The 17,752-nt window shown below is 44.2% G+C and overlaps 1 protein-coding gene across 7 annotated transcripts in view; it reads right to left on the bottom strand.

Moving 5' to 3' along the window:
• Positions 1 to 804: 804 nt before the first annotated feature.
• CYP27A1 (cytochrome P450 family 27 subfamily A member 1) overlaps positions 805 to 17,752 on the bottom strand; it is a 43,816-nt gene continuing 26,868 nt past the window's right edge. For 4 of the 7 annotated variants that reach the window (XM_070618295.1, XM_070618293.1, XM_070618300.1 and 1 more), the window contains 8 exons: positions 12,676 to 12,866; positions 3,324 to 3,523; positions 2,994 to 3,191; positions 2,561 to 2,833; positions 1,890 to 2,094; positions 1,606 to 1,687; positions 1,314 to 1,526; positions 805 to 1,155 (listed from right to left, as the gene is read on the bottom strand). In XM_070618295.1, coding sequence (XP_070474396.1) covers positions 1,036 to 1,155; positions 1,314 to 1,526; positions 1,606 to 1,687; positions 1,890 to 2,094; positions 2,561 to 2,833; positions 2,994 to 3,191; positions 3,324 to 3,523; positions 12,676 to 12,866 — 1,482 coding nt within the window. In that variant the 3' untranslated portion in view covers positions 805 to 1,035. The remainder of the gene's footprint in view (positions 1,156 to 1,313; positions 1,527 to 1,605; positions 1,688 to 1,889; positions 2,095 to 2,560; positions 2,834 to 2,993; positions 3,192 to 3,323; positions 3,524 to 12,675; positions 12,867 to 17,752) is intronic. The other 3 variants (XM_070618299.1, XM_070618298.1, XM_070618297.1) reach the window with 1 other exon arrangement.

The raw sequence follows: 17,752 nt of genomic DNA, 5'->3' as shown, positions 1-17,752 counted from the left end.
CCGACAGACATCAGAAATTTGACTTTAGTTTTCTAAAGAAATTTACAGCTGGGGCTGGGACTCTGAGGCTGGGGTTCACTGACTTTGCAGGCTCGTGCACCGGTACGCTGGACCTCAACGCCCGTCCCTTTCCCTCTAGTCAGCTTCCTGTGCTGAAAAGCCTGGAAAGCTAAAAACTACAATCCCCAGACTCCCTTGCAGCTAGAGTTCCAGGTGGGACTTGGGTTCCCCTTCGTGGCTGTAGGTGAGAGACATTTGGAAGGGGGCCACACTTCTGCTGCTCCAGCTCTTTCTGCCATCAGGAGCAGGGAGCAGAGTGAGAGGACATCTTTTTTTGTTTTTGTTTTTTTTTGCCAGCACAGACCTGGGAGACAGGGAATAGGACTAGGGCCAATAGTTGTAGTGAAAGCTTTCCAACTCTCATCCTCTTGGCCAACGCGGTGCTTCCCAGGCTGGTCAGCACCCTGGGGTGTGCTAGGAGTCACGGCTGCAGGCCTAGCCTAGAACTCCTCCAACAATTTTTACAGTACTCTACTGCCTAAAGCTAAGCACTTTCTGTTCAAGAGCAGGTGCCACTCTCAGTGACAAGGAATTCGCTCTGCAGCTCTTGCTCCTGCGGGACCTCCGCCAACGTCAAGTGCAGCTAAGGCCTCTTTGCAAGGTCTGGGAAGGCATGCAGTGTTCTCGGCTTCCATGGAGTGAGGCAGCTCTGCATCCCACCAAGACTCCTGAGTGGGGAGAGGGTGTTCTCCAAACACAGAAAGGGGTTCAGATGCCGGGTCATCAAAAAGAATGACAAAGGTCTCCAGTCATCAATAAAAGCCCCTTTATTCTATATTTTCCTCAAGCATAGCAATGTGACAAGGGGATGGCCTTTTATCTAAGAAGGAGACACTCAACATGATAAAAGTTGCAGAAGCTCAGTGTTCTGTGCTCCAGCCTTTGGCATCTGGCAGCCCCTTTCTCTCTCTCCTCATCTGAGACACAGCAGTAGCCAGGAATTTCTGTGCCAGGGAGGGAGAGGAGGGGGCCAGCTCAGCACTGTCTCTGCAGGAAACGCAGGCCCACCTTCTTACTGGGAACCAGGACGACGCGGGCCATGCTCTTCACCTCCCCCGTCTCAGGGGCCAGGGCCACCTCGTACTGCTGGATCAGCTGGGAGGTAAAACGCAGAGACGGAGTGGTTAGAGTCTGTTGATCCCCATCCACTGCCCTCCTCTGCACGCTCCCACCCTGTGCCTCCCTTCATTCCTCCTCATGGCCTCCTTCAGCCCTCTCTGGCCCACACAACCCTCCCACCTTTCCCCACTCACCCTTGTCAGCAGCAGCTGCATCTCCAGCTCTGCGATCCTGCGGCCCAGGCAAGCTCGGACCCCATAGCCGAAGGGCACAGAGCCAAACGGGTGTTGGACCCTGAGGGTATCAGTCTGGCTCTTCCTCAGCCAGCGTTCAGGCCGGAAGCTCTCCGGCTCAGGGAAGATGCTAGGGTCCCGGGACGCCACATAGTGGCACAGCACAAACTGGGTCTGCAGGGGAAGAACGGGCAGCACATGAGTTTAGGGCTGCGGGGCATCCCTGGGACCCCGGCTCTCCAGTCCCACTCACATTCTTGGGGAAGAAGAAGCCACCAACTTCAATTTCCTTTTCCGTGATGACCCGGGAGTTCACGGGGACCACAGGGTAGAGGCTACAGGGGAAAGAAAGTGCAATTTGCCCTGGATCCAAGAAGGTGCAGAAGGCCCTCCCGTTCGACCCCACCTCTCTGGTCCCCCAGGCCCCTCTTCCCATCTCATCCCGGCCCTAGCCCCAACCCACCAGTGCCCACTTCCCACTCGTGTATCTGAGTACTCCCCCACACAGACTCTGTGCCCCCGGCAACAGCAGCCTACCGCAGGGTCTCCTTAAGTACAGCTTTGAGCAGGGGCATGTGAGCAAAGTCCTTGTGCTGAGGCACCTGCCCAGCTGGCACCACGCCCATCACCTCCTTGTGCAAGGCCGCCTGGATCTCTGGGTGCTTTGAAAGGTGGTACAGGGCCCACGTCAACGTGTTGGATGTCTGGGAGGTCGAGTGAGAGACGAAGTGAGGAGGGATTTCTAGGAAAAAGGTCAGGATGGTAGCGGGAGGGTGGGGGAGTGGACGTGCGCAAAATGTGGGAGAAAAATTAATTTGCCACGAGTATGGCAGACTACAACACGGGAGTTCATGGGGTCCCCCATGCTAAACGTGACTCCACAGTGGGAGGGAGGACCAACATGATGGAGAACCACACTCTAGCAACAGAGGAGACTAACAGAGAGGGAAACCCAACACGACAATAGGGCTAGGAAGAGGTCCTACAAAGAAGATGCTTGTGGGCAAGCTCTTCAACTCTCCACTTAAACACAGCACGAGAAAGTCATATTAGATGTGAGGTGAAACTTCTCAGCCATTCCAGGGAGGCTCCAGGAGGTGATGGGTTCCCTCTTAAGAAAGGACCATCCCCTGCCCACCTCCACCGGGCCGAATGACCCCATTTTCCTTCTAGCTCTACACCCATGTTACGGAAAGAGAAGTAGGTACCTGGAGGGACGAAGATCAGGCTCAGGTGGGGGATAATGGGGAATTGGTTCAGGATGGGAGCTGGGAGTCCCTGGTCTCCTCGCCGGCCCCCCTCACCCACCGTGTCTACTCCAGCCAGGAGCAGCTCAGGCAGGCTGCCCATGGCCTCATGAGGACTGAGCTGTCCGCTGGTCAGCAGGAAATGCAGGTAGCCAGATATCTGGACCCCATCTGGGCCCCCTGTCTGCAGCTGGGCCTCTATTTCCTCGAGTTTCTGATCAATCAGCTTCTTCCCTACAGGGACCATGGAGAACAGGAGAGGATAAGGCCAAAAGTCATGATCTCCGAGGACAGAGAGCAACTCCAACAGCGGGGAGCATGAGCAGGTCCTAGGAAAGGCTGCTAATGCAGGACCCTGGGACCGCCCCCCAACTTCCTTCCCTGGACTCCTCACCAAAAGAGAAGATGGTGTTCCAGCCATCCAGGTATCGCTTCCAGAAAGGGAGCACAGAACGGGTCCACTTGGGGAGGATGGTGCTATAGACTGAGTTCTTGAACATGAGATCGATAGATCTGATGAAGGTCCTGGTGTCCTGGGGGATGGAGCGCTCCAAGCAGCCAATACGTTTCTCAAACAGGATGTAGGAAATAGCTGGCGGTGCACAGAGGCCATCACAGGAGGCGGTGCCATGGCACACAGAATCCAGGGGGTTTTGAGGAGGGGGAGCACCACCTACCCCTGAGCCATGCCCACCCACCCCGGCCCCTCTCCCAGCAAGGGTACCTTCCAAGGCAAAGTGGTAGAAATGGTGAGCGATGTCAGGTACCTGGTCCCCCGAGGCACTCTCCGCCTGCAACTGGCTCAGTCGAACCATGAAGTCATCGATCACCTCGTTCAGAGCATCCGTGTAGAGCGCAGCCTCAGTTGGCTTCAGTAGCCGCTGGTTCAGAGCCTGGCGCAGCCGGTACCAGGACTCTCCTTCCCTGCGGAGAATGGAGGAGCAACCCAAACATAAGTATCTGATGGGGGTAGATTCCATGGTACCTTCCCACCCTGAGGCCCCTACCAAGTCTAGGAAAACCACAGACTCCTGGATTTAGAATTACAGAATCACCAAACTTTCAAATGACACAAAACTTCAGAATCTCACTACAGGAGAGTGGCAGTGGTCAAGGTGGGCGTCTAGAACCAGACTGCCGAGGGTCAAATCACAGGTCTGATGATTACGGGCTGAGTGACCACAGGCAGGTGACTTAACTCCTCTGTGCCTCAGTTTCCCCTCCTGTAAAATGGGAATAATAAGAGTGACTATCTTAGTAGGGTTGTCCAGATAACTGAAGTGCTTAGATCAGTAGCCTGGCATGTAGTGAATGCTTGAGTGTTGACTACGATTATCTGAGGATGATACAACTCAAGAACCTTCTGGATGTGACCTGAGGAGGAGCTGCAGTGGTCCTAGTCCGTCTGCGTGGAGGACAAGGAATAAAGGAGAAGCAAATTAGGGTTCCTGAGGTGCTCAGACTCTGGCCCTTCAGGCTCTCCTTGGCTCAGTGGGCCAAGGAGACAGGGAGACCCAGCAGGCGATGCCCCAGGTCCTCTTGCCATGGCCATTCAGCAGTAATTGGGTCCCCACCCTGGTTAGGCAAGGATGCTCGTGTGAATGGGAACATGCTTCCCATAAGGAAGCTTCAAGTTAAGGGGCTGTCGCCACACTCAGCTGTCCCCCAAACCTTTGACCTTTCCTAAGCAAGCTGAGTATGTGTCAATTTTTTAAAAATTATTTGCAGAGTAATAAGTACAATTTGGTCCAATTTTAAGAGGAAACCCTACATATCCATATGTATATTTTTACATAAAGTAGGGAAGAATTCACACCAGACTATTAGGGGGATGGGATGGGAGTTGGGGGTAGGGAAACAATATTTTATTATTGGCATTTTTTTTATTGAGTTATTGATAGGTCACAATCTTGTGAAATTTCAGTTGTACATTAATGTTTGTCAGTCGTGTTGTAGGTGCACCACTTCACCCTTTGGGCCCACCCCCCACCCCACCTTTCTGCTGGTATCCACTAAACTGTTCTTAGTCCATAATTTTAAATTCCTCATATGAGTGGAGTCATACACAGATTATCCTTCTCTCGCTGGCTTATTTCACTTAACATAATTCCCTCAAGGTCCATCCATGTTATTGCAAATGGAATGATTTTGTTCTGTTTTGCAGCTGAGTAGTATTCCGTTGTATATATGTACCACATCTTTATCCATTCGTCTGTTGCTGGACACTTAGGTTGCTTCCACGTCTTGGCTATTGTAAACAGTGCTGCAACAAACATTGGGGTGCATAGGACTTTTGGGATTGCTGACTTCAAGCTCTTTGGATAAATACCCAGTAGTGGGATGGCTGGATCGTATGGTAGTTCTATTTTTAATTTTTTGAGGAATCTCCATCCTGTTTTCCATAGTGGCTGCACCAGTTTGCATTCCCACCAGCAGTGTATGAGGGTTTCTTTTTCTCCGCAACCTCTCCAACATTTGTTGCTATTAGTTTTAGATATTTTTGTCATTCTAACGGATGTAAGGTGATATCTTAGTGTAGTTTTGATTTGCATTTCCCTGAGGATCAGCGATGATGAGCATCTTTTCATGTGCCTATTGGCCATCAGTATATCTTCTTTGGAGAAATGTCTGTTCATGTCTCCAGGCCATTTTTTGATCGGGTTGTTTGATGTTTTGTTGTTGAGTTGCGAGAGTTCTTTATATATTATCGATATTAAGCCTTTGTCAGATATATGACTTGCAAATATTTTTTCCCAGTTAGTGGGTTGTTTTTTTGTTTCAATCCTGTTTTCATTTGCCTTGAAGAAGCTCTTTAATCTGATGAAGTCCCATTTGTTTATTCTTTCTATTGTTTCCCTTCTCTGAGAAGGCATGGTGTCCGAAAAGATCCTTTTAGTACTGATGTCAAAGAGTGTACTGCCTACGTTTTCTTCCAGAAGCCTTATGGTTTCAGGTCTCACCTTTAGGTCTTTGATCCATTTTGAGTTTATTTTAGTGAATGGTGAAAAAGAATGGTCAATTTTCATTCTTTTACATGTGGCTTTCCAGTTTTCCCAGCACCATTTGTTGAAAAGACTTTGTTTTCTCCATTGTATGCCCTCAGCTCCTTTGTCAAAGATAAGCTGTCCATAGATGTGTGGTTTTATTTCTGGGCTTTCAATTCTGTTCCATTGATCTGTGCACCTGTTTTTGTACCAGTACCATGCTGTTTTGATTACTGTAGCTTTGTAGTATGTTTTGAAGTCAGGGATTGTGATGCCTCCCGTTTTGTTCTTTTTTCTCAGGATTGCTTTAGAAATTCGGGGTCTTTTGTTGCCCCATATGAATTTTAGGATTCTTTGTTCTAATTCTGTAAAGAATGTCACTGGGATTCTGACTGGGATGGCGTTGAATCTGTAGATTGCTTTAGGTAGAACGGACATTTTAACTATGTTTATTCTTCCAATCCATGTACATGGAATGTCTTTCCATCTCCTTATGTTGTCATCCAATTCTCTCAGAAAGGCCTTGTAATTTTCATTATATAGGTCCTTCACTTCCTTAGTTAAATTTACCCCAAGGTATTTTATTCTTTTTTGTTGCGATTGTGAATGGTATTGTATTCTTGAGTTCTTTTTCTGTTGGTTCATTACTGGAGTATAGAAATGCTACTGATTTATGCAAATTGATTTTATACCCTGCAACTTTGCTGTAGTTGTTGATTACTTCTAACGGTTTTCCAATGGATTCTTTGGGGTTTTCTATATATAAGATCACGTCGTCTGCAAACAGCGAGAGTTTCACTTCTTCCCTCCCTATTTGGATTCCTTTTATTCCTTTTTCTTGCCTGATTGCTCTGGCCAGGACCTCCAGTACTATGTTAAATAAGAGTGGTGATAGAGGGCATCCTTGTCTCGTTCCTGTTTTCAGGGGGATGGCGTTCTGTTTTTGCCCATTGAGTATGATGTTGGCTATGGGTTTGTCGTATATGGCCTTTATTATGTTGAGGTAGTTTCCTTCTATGCACATTTTGTTCAGAGTTTTTATCATAAATGGCTGTTGGATCTTGTCAAATGCCTTCTCTGCATCTATTGAGATGATCATGTGGTTTTTATTCCTCAGTTTGTTGATGTGGTGTATCACGTTGATTGATTTGTGGATGTTGAACCATCCCTGTGTCCCTGGTATGAATCCCACCTGATCATGATGTATGATTCTTTTGATGAATTGCTGAATTCTGGTTGCCAAAATTTTGTTTAGAATTTTTGCCTCTATGTTCATCAGTGATATTGGCCTGTAGTTCTCTTTTTTCGTGGTGTCCTTGTCAGGTTTTGGTATCAGCGTGACGTTGGCCTCATAGAATGTGTTAGGAAGTGTTCCATCGTCCCCAATTTTTTGGAATAGCTTGAAAAGGATAGGTATTAAATCCTCTCTGAAAGTTTGGTAGAATTCCCCAGGAAAGCCATCTGGTCCTGGGGTTTTATTCTTTGGGATGTTTTTGATTGCTGTTTCAATCTCTTTCCTTGTGATTGGTCTGTTCAAATTGTCTGCCTCTTCTTGAGTGAGCTTTGGGAGATTGTAGGAGTCCAAGAATTTATCCATTTCCTCTAGGTTATCCATTCTGTTGGCATATAGTTTTTTGTAGTATTCTCTTATAATCTGTTGTATTTCTGCAGAGTCTGTTGTTATTTCTCCTCGCTCATTTCTGATTTTGTTTATTTGAGCTTTCTCCCTTTTTTTCTTTGTAAGTCTGGCTAGTGGTTTGTCAATTTTATTTATCTTCTCAAAAAACCAGCTCTTTGTCTCATTGATCCTTTCTACTGCCTTTTTCGTTTCAATAGTATTTGTTTCTGCTCTGATTTTTATTATTTCTCTCCTTCTGCTGACTTTGGGCTTCATTTGTTCTTTTTTCTCTAGTTCAGTTAGGTGTGCTTTAAGGTTGCTTATTTGGGATTTTTCTTGTTTGTTAAGATGTGCCTGTATTGCGATGAATTTTCCTCTTAATACAGCTTTTGCTGTATCCCATATGAGTTGGTATGGCATGCTATCATTTTCATTTGTTTCCAGGTATTTTTTTATTTCTTCTTTAATTTCTTCAATGATCCATTGCTTGTTCAGTAGTGTGTTGTTTAGTCTCCACATCTTTGTGCCTTTCTCAGCTTTTTTCTTGTAATTAATTTCTAGCCTTATAGCACTATGATCTGAGAAGATGCTTGTTATTATTTCAATTTTTTTAAATTTGTAGAGGCTTGCCTTGTTTCCCAACATATGGTCTATCCTAGAGAATGTTCCACGTGCACTTGAGAAGAATGTGTATTCAGCTCTTTCAGGGTGAAGTGATCTATATATGTCTATTAAGTCCAATTGTTTTAGTTTTTCATTCAGCTCCACTATTTCCTTGTTGATTTTCTGTCTGGATGATCTGTCCATTGATGTGAGTGGGGTGTTGAGGTCCCCTACTGTTATTGTGTTGTTTTTAACGTCTTCCTTTAGGTCTGTTAATAGTTGCTTTATGAATCTTGGTGTTCCTGTGTTGGGTGCATAGATATTTATAAGCGTTATTTCTTCTTGATGAAGTGTCCCTTTGATCATTATATATTGTCCCTCTGTGTCTCTCTTTACCTGTCTTATTTTGAAATCCACTTGGTCTGGTATGAGAATTGCAACACCTGCCTTTTTTTCCTTGCTATTTGCTTGAAGTATTGTCCTCCACCCCTTCACCCTGAGTCTGTGTTTGTCCTTGGGGCTGAGGTGTGTTTCCTGGAGGCAACAAATTGTTGGATCGTGTTCTTTAATCCATTTTGCCACTCTGTGTCTTTTTATTGGAGAGTTCAATCCGTTCACATTGAGAGTGATTATTGATGCTGTTAATCTGTCGCTCATTATCTTGTTTTCCTGCGTTTCTTTTCCTGTTTGCTTTAGACTACCCATTTAATACTGCAATTTCTTATGCTGGGTTTCTTAGATTTTTCCTTATTTGTGATTTGTGACTCTGTTCTGTACTTTATTTTAGTGTCTACCTTGAAGTTTGTATTTAGAATCTTGTGTATAATATAGTCTATTCTCTGGTGGTCTCTTACTTACTTGACCAATACTGATTTAGACCCTTTGCTCTTCCCCTCGTAAATAATTATTTTCATTTTTTATTCCAACTCGTCTTATTAATTGGTAGTTAGAGTGCTAAGATCATCCTTGTTTTGGTAGTTTCCTTACCTTTACCCTAATGCTATAGTTGAATATTTGCTATCCTGTTCTGGTTCTATCCATCGGTCTCCCTAGTCTGTGGATTGTGTCCCCTTTCTCCCTTTTTTCTTTTTTCAGGTATGAGAGCCTTCTTGAGGATTTCTTGTAATGGAGGGCTTTTGGTTACAAATTCCCTTCACTTTTGTTTGTCTGGAAAAGATTTAATTTCTCCCTCATATCTGAAGGAAATTCTTGCTGGATAGAGTATTCTTGGCTGAAGATTTTTATCCTTTAAAGCTTTGAATATGTCACTCCATTCTCTCCTAGCTTGTAGGGTTTCTGTAGAGAAATCCGCTGACAGTCTGATAGGGGCTCCTTTATAGGTTATTCTCTTTTTTTTTCTTACTTCCCTGAGTATTCTTTCCTTATCTTTCCTTTTTGCCAACTTTACTACTATGTGCCTTGCAGTAGGTCTTTTTACAATGACAAATCTAGGAGATCTAAAACCCTCCTCTACACGCATTTCTCCATCGATCCCTAGATTTGGGAAGTTCTCTTCAATAATTTCGTTAAGCACACTTTCTGCTCCATTTTCCTTTTCCATATTCTCGGGAATTCCTATGATCCTTATGTTCTTACTCCTCATTGAATCCATTATCTCTCGGAGATTTTCCTCATTTTTTTTTAATTCTTAGTTCTCTTTCTTCCTCTGTCTGGCGCCATTCAGCCTGTCTATCTTCGATTATGCTAATTTTCTCCTCTATGTTGTCTACACGGGCATTCAAGGAATCCGTATTCTGTTTTATCTGGTCCATTGTGTTTTTCATCTCAAGTAATTCTGTTTGATTCTTCTTTATGATTTCAATCTCTTTTGTGAAGTAACTCCAGAACTCGGCTTGTTTCTCTATCTTTCTCTCTACCTCATTGAGTTTTTTTATTATAGCTGCTCTGAACTCATTATCACTTAGTTTACCTACTTCCAAGTCCTCAGGACTTAATTCTATGCTTTTATTATTTTCCTTCTGGTCTGGGGCTTTTATAAATTGCTGGATGGTAGAGGAGCGGTTTTTTCTCATGGTGGTAGAACTCAGTTGCAATTACAGCCTGTCACCACTAGATGGGGGTCGAGAGCCGCGTGTTAGCTCTCCGCCTTGGGTCAAGATGGCTGCGCCCACTGGCTTTGCTGGGCGGAGGGGCTGTTACTCACACGCGATGGTCTGGGTTCAGATCAGTTCTGTTCTCTGGTCTCCCAAGGCCCTTGATTTATGGGGTCCTCACGGACGGAAGTTTTCCCCCCATCAGCGGGTCTCCACTGAATCAGCGGCAGGAGTCCTGGATGATCCCCGTTGCGCGGCCCCTCCCCCGCTCCTTCCCGACCGGCGCCGCAGTGATCGCAGACTCTAGGGGAGGGAGCGATGTTCTCTCCTACCATTCCAGCGCCTCCGAGGGTGTAAGCAAGGTTTATGATCTCCGCCTTCTTGGTATTGTAGATCTCTGACAAGCTGGCATTATGTTTATTCTCTGAAATTCAGTTCTTCTGATCTTTTGTTGTATTTTGGAGGGGAGAGAATCCCGGGTAAGCTCACCCCGCCATTTTGCTCCACCCCTTCCTATTATTGGCATTTTTACCCTAAGTATGACTTTAGAATTTTAAAAACCAATAAGGTATTTTAAAAAGAAAAAAACATTAAAAAGTCTTAAGTCAAGAATCAGATTTTTGAGGCAGGCTCCGTGGCTGAGTGGTTAAGTTCACGCACTCTGCTGCGGTGGCCCAGGGTTCAGATCCTGGGCGCGGATATGGCACCGCTCGTCAGGCCACGTTGAGGTGGCATCCCACATCCCACAACTAGAAGAACCGGCAACTAAGATATACAACTGTGTACAGGGGGGTTTGGGGAGATAAAGCAGGAAAAAAAAAAGAATCAGATTTTTTATTTTTAAAAAATCATTTATTTAAATGAACCTCAAACCCCAGAAGTTTTCTTTAATATGTTGGGGAAAACTTGCAAAAAGATAAAGTAAAAGTGTTGTTGAAAAAGAGATGAAACCAGAAAGGACCCATTTATAGGAACTTCGGGCTGTAGGTGCTTCTCCAAGAGGAAAACTCTCCCAACAGCAGAAATCCGATTTGCAGAACTGAAATGAGGGCTTTTCTGTGGTTGTTGAAACATTTCTTGGGGAACCATGCTTCATAAAATAAGATTTTAAAAAATATATATGTTAAAACAAAAAAGCCATTTATAGATTAGCAAAATAGCTTTTAAATACGTACACATGGTATCATATATTTAGGCAACTGATTTTAGAGGAAAAGAGAGTAAACAGATCACCAAGGATGGACATATTTTTCAGCTCTGATCTTAAATCTGAGTCATCAAGGCCAGATGTGCGTGCGCTGACCTGACGAAAACTTGCACCCAAATCTTGCCGTCAAGGTCAGATGGGAAGTTAAAGAGCTCTTGAAAGACAGACATTCTCTATTATCTCTCCAGAACTTTGAGTAAAGGGCCCGGGAATTGTTGTTTAAGTTCTGAAACTGTGAAGGAGCCAGGAAAAAGAAAGAAAAACATGCAATGGGAGAAAGAATGTACAGTGATCAAAGACAGATGAGATGGGGACCGGCCCGGTGGCGCAGCGGTTAAGTGCGCACGTTCTGCTTCTCAGCAGCCTGGGGTTCGCCAGTTAGGATCCTGGGTGCAGACATGGCACTGATTGGCAAACGCCATGCTGGCGTAGGCGTCCCATGTATAAGGTAGAGGAAGATGGGCATGGATGTTAGCTCAGGGCCAGTCTTCCTCAGCAAAAAGAGGAAGATTGGTAGTAGTTAGCTCAGGGCTAATCTTCCTCAAAAAAAAAAAAAAAAAGATGAGATGAACATTCCAGAAGAGTGTGTTTCCTTTCCAAAAGCATCAAGGCAATAAGTTCTTGAATTCCAGAATCAGAGAGATCTATACCACCACTTGCTAGCTGTGTCACCTCTGGTAAGTAACGCAAAAACTCTCTAGGCCTCAGTTTCTTCGTCTATAAAATGGGGATAGTAATCATCACTACTTCATGGACGACTTGTGAGGATAAAATGAAACAATAGATGTAAAGAGACTAGCCTATTGCCTGCCATGTCATAAGCACGTGGTTCATGATTACCATTGTTACCACCACCAGAGTCTACTTTAATCTCTTGAGTGACTACAACATGGAAGTCAAGCAACCAGAGACTATAAATAGCTACTCATTGTTTGGGGAGCTCTGTTAACAAACTACAGCAAAAAGAAGCCTATAATACATCCAGCTACAAACTGTGGCATTAGGAATGGTTTATTGCCAATGATGCCCAATTACTGATCTCAAATGGCGCTGCCAATATCATCGTAATTTTTCTAGGTATAACTTCAAAGCTGAAACCTACATCCATCTCTGCGTGTGGAGAGCATCCACAGAAGTTATATCCAACAACAAGAATAGAATACATAATTTGGGAACTATTTTTTAAAAATTAAACTGAGCCCTCCCATCTAATACAGTGACGATATTTTTTTCAACTATAAACAGAGATGTCCCTTTATGATTTGAGTTGGTATATTGTCAATCATATTGTAGAATAATGGAGGTGAAAAGGTCCTAGCGATACCTTGGAGATACTCCAGTCCAAAATTCCCATTTTACGTGTGAGAAACGTAAGGCCAAGGAGGGGGAAATCATTCATTCGTCCAAAGTCACACAATGTATTCATGGAAAAGCCAATGAATGCTCTCTGGGCTTCAGCCCATCCCAACCACTGCTTTCGAGACTAAGTATCAGGCTTAGAGGAGGCAGGGAGATCCTACTCTACCCACTACCCACTGGCTACCCAGGGCCACTGTGCTTGGGCTTGACCCTCTGGGGCCCTGTTCCAGTCCCTTCAGGCCCCAGCTCACGTGGTGAAGGGCCCATAGGCCAGCCCATGCAGATCCCGGTGCGCCTTCCACAGTTCCATGTAGTCACGTACTGGGTACTTGCCCTCTTGCCGCATCACTTGCTCCAGGAGCGGGGCACTGGCCAGGTTAATGTAGCTTCGAAGCCCTAGGTGAGTTATCCATATTGGACCATACTTGGCCTTGTTCAGCACCTGTGGAGGTCAATCAAAGCTGAATAACCACGGCTCAGTCAGGCAAGCCCTTCTGGGAGGGGAGATGGCGCGGGGGAGTGTCTGATGGCCACAGCAGAGCAAGCAGGCTGGGCACAAGCACATCGTGCAGGAGGGAGGCACTGGCATGGCCTGCAGTTCCAAAGGAGAATGCTGGGAAAAATGGACACACAGGAGTTAGAATATTGAGAGCGATGAGTGTCTGGGGAACCTGGCAGAACTGAGGTCGTTGGAGGAATGAGATTTTGGAAAAGTGGAATATGCGGCAGACTGAAGAAAGTTGAGGTGAAGATATTTGGAGGCCAGGATTTTAGGGAAACTGAGCTCTTTTGCAGTCTAGTAGAATGCCTATGGCTCCTTCATAGAAACATTTACATCTACTGCAGCTTGCTGTCAACGAGATGACGAATATCTCACATAGTCAACAAGAATAAGGAAACACAATTAGAACCTCCAGGAAAAACAAGAAGCTGGATGAGAAAGTCAAGATCCAAAAAGGAAGTAAGCTATGCAGTATAAATTTTTTTTCCCCCTGAGGAAGATTAGCCCTGAGCTAACATCTGTGCCAATCTTCCTCAACTCTTTTATATGTGGGTCGCTGCCACAGTATGGCTGACAAGTGGTGTGGGTCTGCACCCAGGATCCAAACCCATGAACCCAGGCCGCCGAAGCAGAGCATACCGAACTTAACCACTACGCCATGGGGCCAGCACCCGGGGTATGAAATTTTTTTTTTTTTAAAGATTGGCACCTGACGTAACAGCTGTTGCCAATCTTCTTTTTTTTTTCTGCTTTTTCTCCCCAAATCCCCCCATACATAGCTGCATATTTTAGTTGTGGGTCCTTCTAGTTGTGGCATGTGGGACACCGCCTCATCATGGCCCAATGAGCGGTGCCATGTCTGCGCCAAGGATCTGAAGTGGCAAAACCCTGGGCCGCCGAAGCAGAGGGCGTGAACTTAACCACTTGGCCACGGGGCTGGCTCCGAATTTTTTTTTTTTAATTAAAAAACTATTAGCTGTGTTAAGTAACATAATTCTCAAATATTTTATCTTAGAATTTCCAAAGCACTTGACAACCGATACCACTAGCATCTCTGAAATTGGTATTGCTACAATGTTTTTATAGTTGCTGAAAATGAGGGAGAAAATATATTTTGGTTTTGGGGGTTAAAACTTAAAAGAACCCACAAATACTAAGACCAAATTTACTGGCTAAGTTAAACCCACAAAACTGAAAGAAAATGAAACATACTGGTTTCCCAGGTACTTCATCTTTCATAATCTGTTACTGAAGAGAATTTAACAGGATCATAATCTGCTCTAGAATAGAAATTAGGCCAAAGAGCCACTGTAAAAGAGATATTAAAATTATGGAGAAGAGATCTATCATTCAACTCATAGGAGGAAACCTCATCCGACCCATAGTCAAGAAAAATGCCAGTCTTACTCCTGGCATTAAAAACTAGATTCTCCTGGATCAATGCAACACGATTGCCTTCAATATATTACCCAATTGCCCAGAATCCACCCTGAATTAACTGCTGATTCTGCCCGTTCCTGGGAAGACAGCCTCGACAAACCCCTAACATCCATTAGGCTGGTTTCCCACTTCCACCTCTCGGTAATGCCTATCAGCGTGGTATGACTTGAACAGCTGATTGTAAACTACAGTGATTCCTGGGGAGAAACAGACATATTCATACACTGCACGTGGGGGTCTAAATCGACACAACCTCACACGGAGGACAATTTGCTAATATTTATAAGAATTACAAACACATTTAAAAACAAAGTCTAGACATCTACATGATGGAATACTGGATCACCTTTAAAAAGAAGATGAGGGGCCAGCCTCGTGGCCGAGTGGTTAAGTTCACGTGCTCTGCTTCGGTGGCCCAGGGTTTCTCCAGTTTGGATGCTAGGCACAGACCTAAGCACCGCTCATCAAGCCACGCTGAGGCGATGTCCCACATGGCACAACCAGAAGGATCTACAACTAGAATATACAACTATGTACTGGGGGGCTTTGGGGAGAAGAAGAAGAAGGGAAAAAGAAGAAGATTGGCAACAGGTGTTAGCTCAGGTGCCAATCGTTAAAAAAAAAGAAAGAATTTTCTCATTGATTATCTTCATTGGAAGAAAAAAAAAAAGAGGATGAAGCAGCTCCTTGTGTACTAATACGGAAAGACAGATAGATAGCTAGCCAAGATAAGTTTTTAAATGAAAAAGCATGGTATCTTTTGCCCAAGAAAGGGGGGCTAAATAAGATATCTTACTAACTAGAAACGCACTTAAGCCCTTTAAAAATATGGGCTATTTAAAACCATCACAACTACGAGATAACCCAGGGTTTCTCATTACTGTTGACATTTGGGGCTAGAGAAATCTCTGTTGCGGTGGACAGTCCTGTGCATGGTAGGAGGTTTAGCAGCATCCTGGGCCTTTATCCTCTAGCACCACCCGGCCCCCCAAGTTGTGACAATCAAAAATATCTCCAGATATTGCCAAAATGCCCCGAGGTTGAGAACCTCTGCAATAACCCCAACCCTTTAATATGTCTTTCAATTCTTTAATTTTAGAGGACTCTGTTTTAAAAATATCTCATTTTGAAGAAATGTTTATCTGAAGTTTGATTTCTTTTCCTTCTGCTAAGTTCAAGTAAAATTACAAGTAATGTTTTTATAAAAATGCAAAGAGTGGTTATCTCTGAGGCATGGTTTATATATAGTTAATTTCTTCTTTATATTGTGATTTGTTTTTCAAATTTTCTATCATGATCTCAGAATCAGAGAAAAGCCTCTGGCACTGCTTCCCGGCTCAGACTGGGGATTTCTGGGACATTTCCCCCTTTGCCCAGGCCAGGCTTTCTTCCCTCCTCCTCCGTATTCCTCTTCTCAGTTAGTTTACCTGGTGAAACTTAACAAGGATCTATTTATATAAGAACTTATTTTAGAAAGACACCAGAATACTTGCTGAGAGATGTGTGCTGTGTCTGCGAGCCTACTATTAGGCTGTAACCTGAGCCAGTTAGAGAGCCCCAAGGTTCTCACATAGGTCCTATCTATGTACCACTTTGCAGAACAGAGTGCCCCGGGAATCATCTTCCAGGATGAATGGGAGGGGCAGTTTCCATCAGGTAAGACTCCAAAGATGGAGAGTGTTGAATTCATTCAACATTCACTTATTGAGCTCACATCCTGTTTCTCCTTTACTGATTCAGGGGGTGGGGTATAGCTGCGAGCACAGCAGAGAAGACCTACCCTTAGAGAGTTTGCATCCCAGGGCATGGACCATACGGTGGGGAATTTGATGACCTATGCCCATAAATTGTCCCCTATTTTGCAGATGTTTTGTCTCTTCAACTGGATTGAAAATCTTCGAGTGAAAGAGCCAGGTCATACTTCTTCATTACCTCTCCTATTGCTTGACACACTGCCAGGCACATTATAGACACTTCATGAATATTTGGCAGTTAATGAATCAAGTGATGAAAAAAGTTGCAGACAATGCAGAGAATATATGAGACAGAACCAGAGACAGACACAGAAAGGAGGTGAGGACGAAGGTACATAGGAAACTGGTAACAGTGGCTCCACTGGGGTGGGCATTAGTTTTAAAAGCCTGGATGTATAATCTAAAAAGGAAATTAAGAAAATAATCTTACTTACAACAGCATCTATTATGGACCAAATGTTTGTGTCTCCCCAAAATTCTTATGCTGAAGTATTAGCCCCCAGTGTGGTTGTATTTAGAGATGGGACCTCTAAGGAAGTAATTAAGATTAAATGAGCAATTAAGATTAAATAAGAGTGGGGCCCTGATCCAATAGGATTAGTGTCCTCATGAGAAGAGACATCAGAGAGCATGTTCTCTCTCTCTGTCTCTGTCTCTGTCTGTCTCTCTCTGCACGTACACACCAAGAAAAGGCCATGTGAGGTCACAGGGAAAAGGCAGCTGTCTACAAGCCAGGAAGAGAGCTCTCACCAGAAACCAACCATACTGGCACCCTGGTCTCAGACTTCCAGGCTCCAGAATTGTGAGAAAATAAATTTCTATTGTTTAAGGCAACCAGTCTGTGGTATTTTGTTATGGCAGCCGGAGCAGACTAATACATAGCATCCCAAAGAATAAAATACTAAGGAATAAATTTAACTAAGGAGGTGAAACACTTGTATACTAAAAACTACAAAACATTGCTGAAAGAAATTAAAGACCTAAATAAATGGAAAGACATCCCATGTTCATAGATAGGGAGATTTAACATTGTTAAGATGGCAGCACTCCCCAAAGAAGAGTACTGATTCAAAGCAATTTCCATCAAGATTCCAATGGCCTTTTCCGAAGAAACAGAAAAACTAATCCTCAAATTCATACAGAACTGCAAGAGGCCCTGAAGAGCCAAAACAATATTGAAAAAGAAAAACAAAGTTAGAAGATTCATACTTCCTGATTTTAAAACTTAATCATCAAAACTTTATACAGTAATCAAACCAGTGTGGCAGTAGCATAAGGATATACGTATACCCTTACGATAGATCAGTGGACTAGAATTGAGAGTCCAGAAATAAACCCAAATATCTATGGTCAATTGATTTTCGACAAGAGTGCCAAGACCATTCAATGGGGAAAGAACAGTTTCGTCAACAAGTGGTGCTGGGACAAGTGAATAACCAAGTGTAAAAGAATGAAGTTGGACCCCTACCTCACTCCATACACAAAAATTAACTCAAAATGGATCAACGACCAAAATCTAACAGCTAAAACTGCAGGAATTAGTACTCTTGTATGTTGCTGATGGTAACGTAAAAAATGGTGCAGCTGCTGGGGAAAACCATTAGGCAGGTCCTCAAAAAGCTAAACACAGAA

This window comes from Equus przewalskii, chromosome 5 (genome assembly GCF_037783145.1).
Source record: "Equus przewalskii isolate Varuska chromosome 5, EquPr2, whole genome shotgun sequence".
Lineage (NCBI taxonomy): Eukaryota > Metazoa > Chordata > Mammalia > Perissodactyla > Equidae > Equus > Equus przewalskii.
Note: the sequence above shows the minus strand (reverse complement) of the source record. Positions and strands in the feature narration are given on the sequence as shown.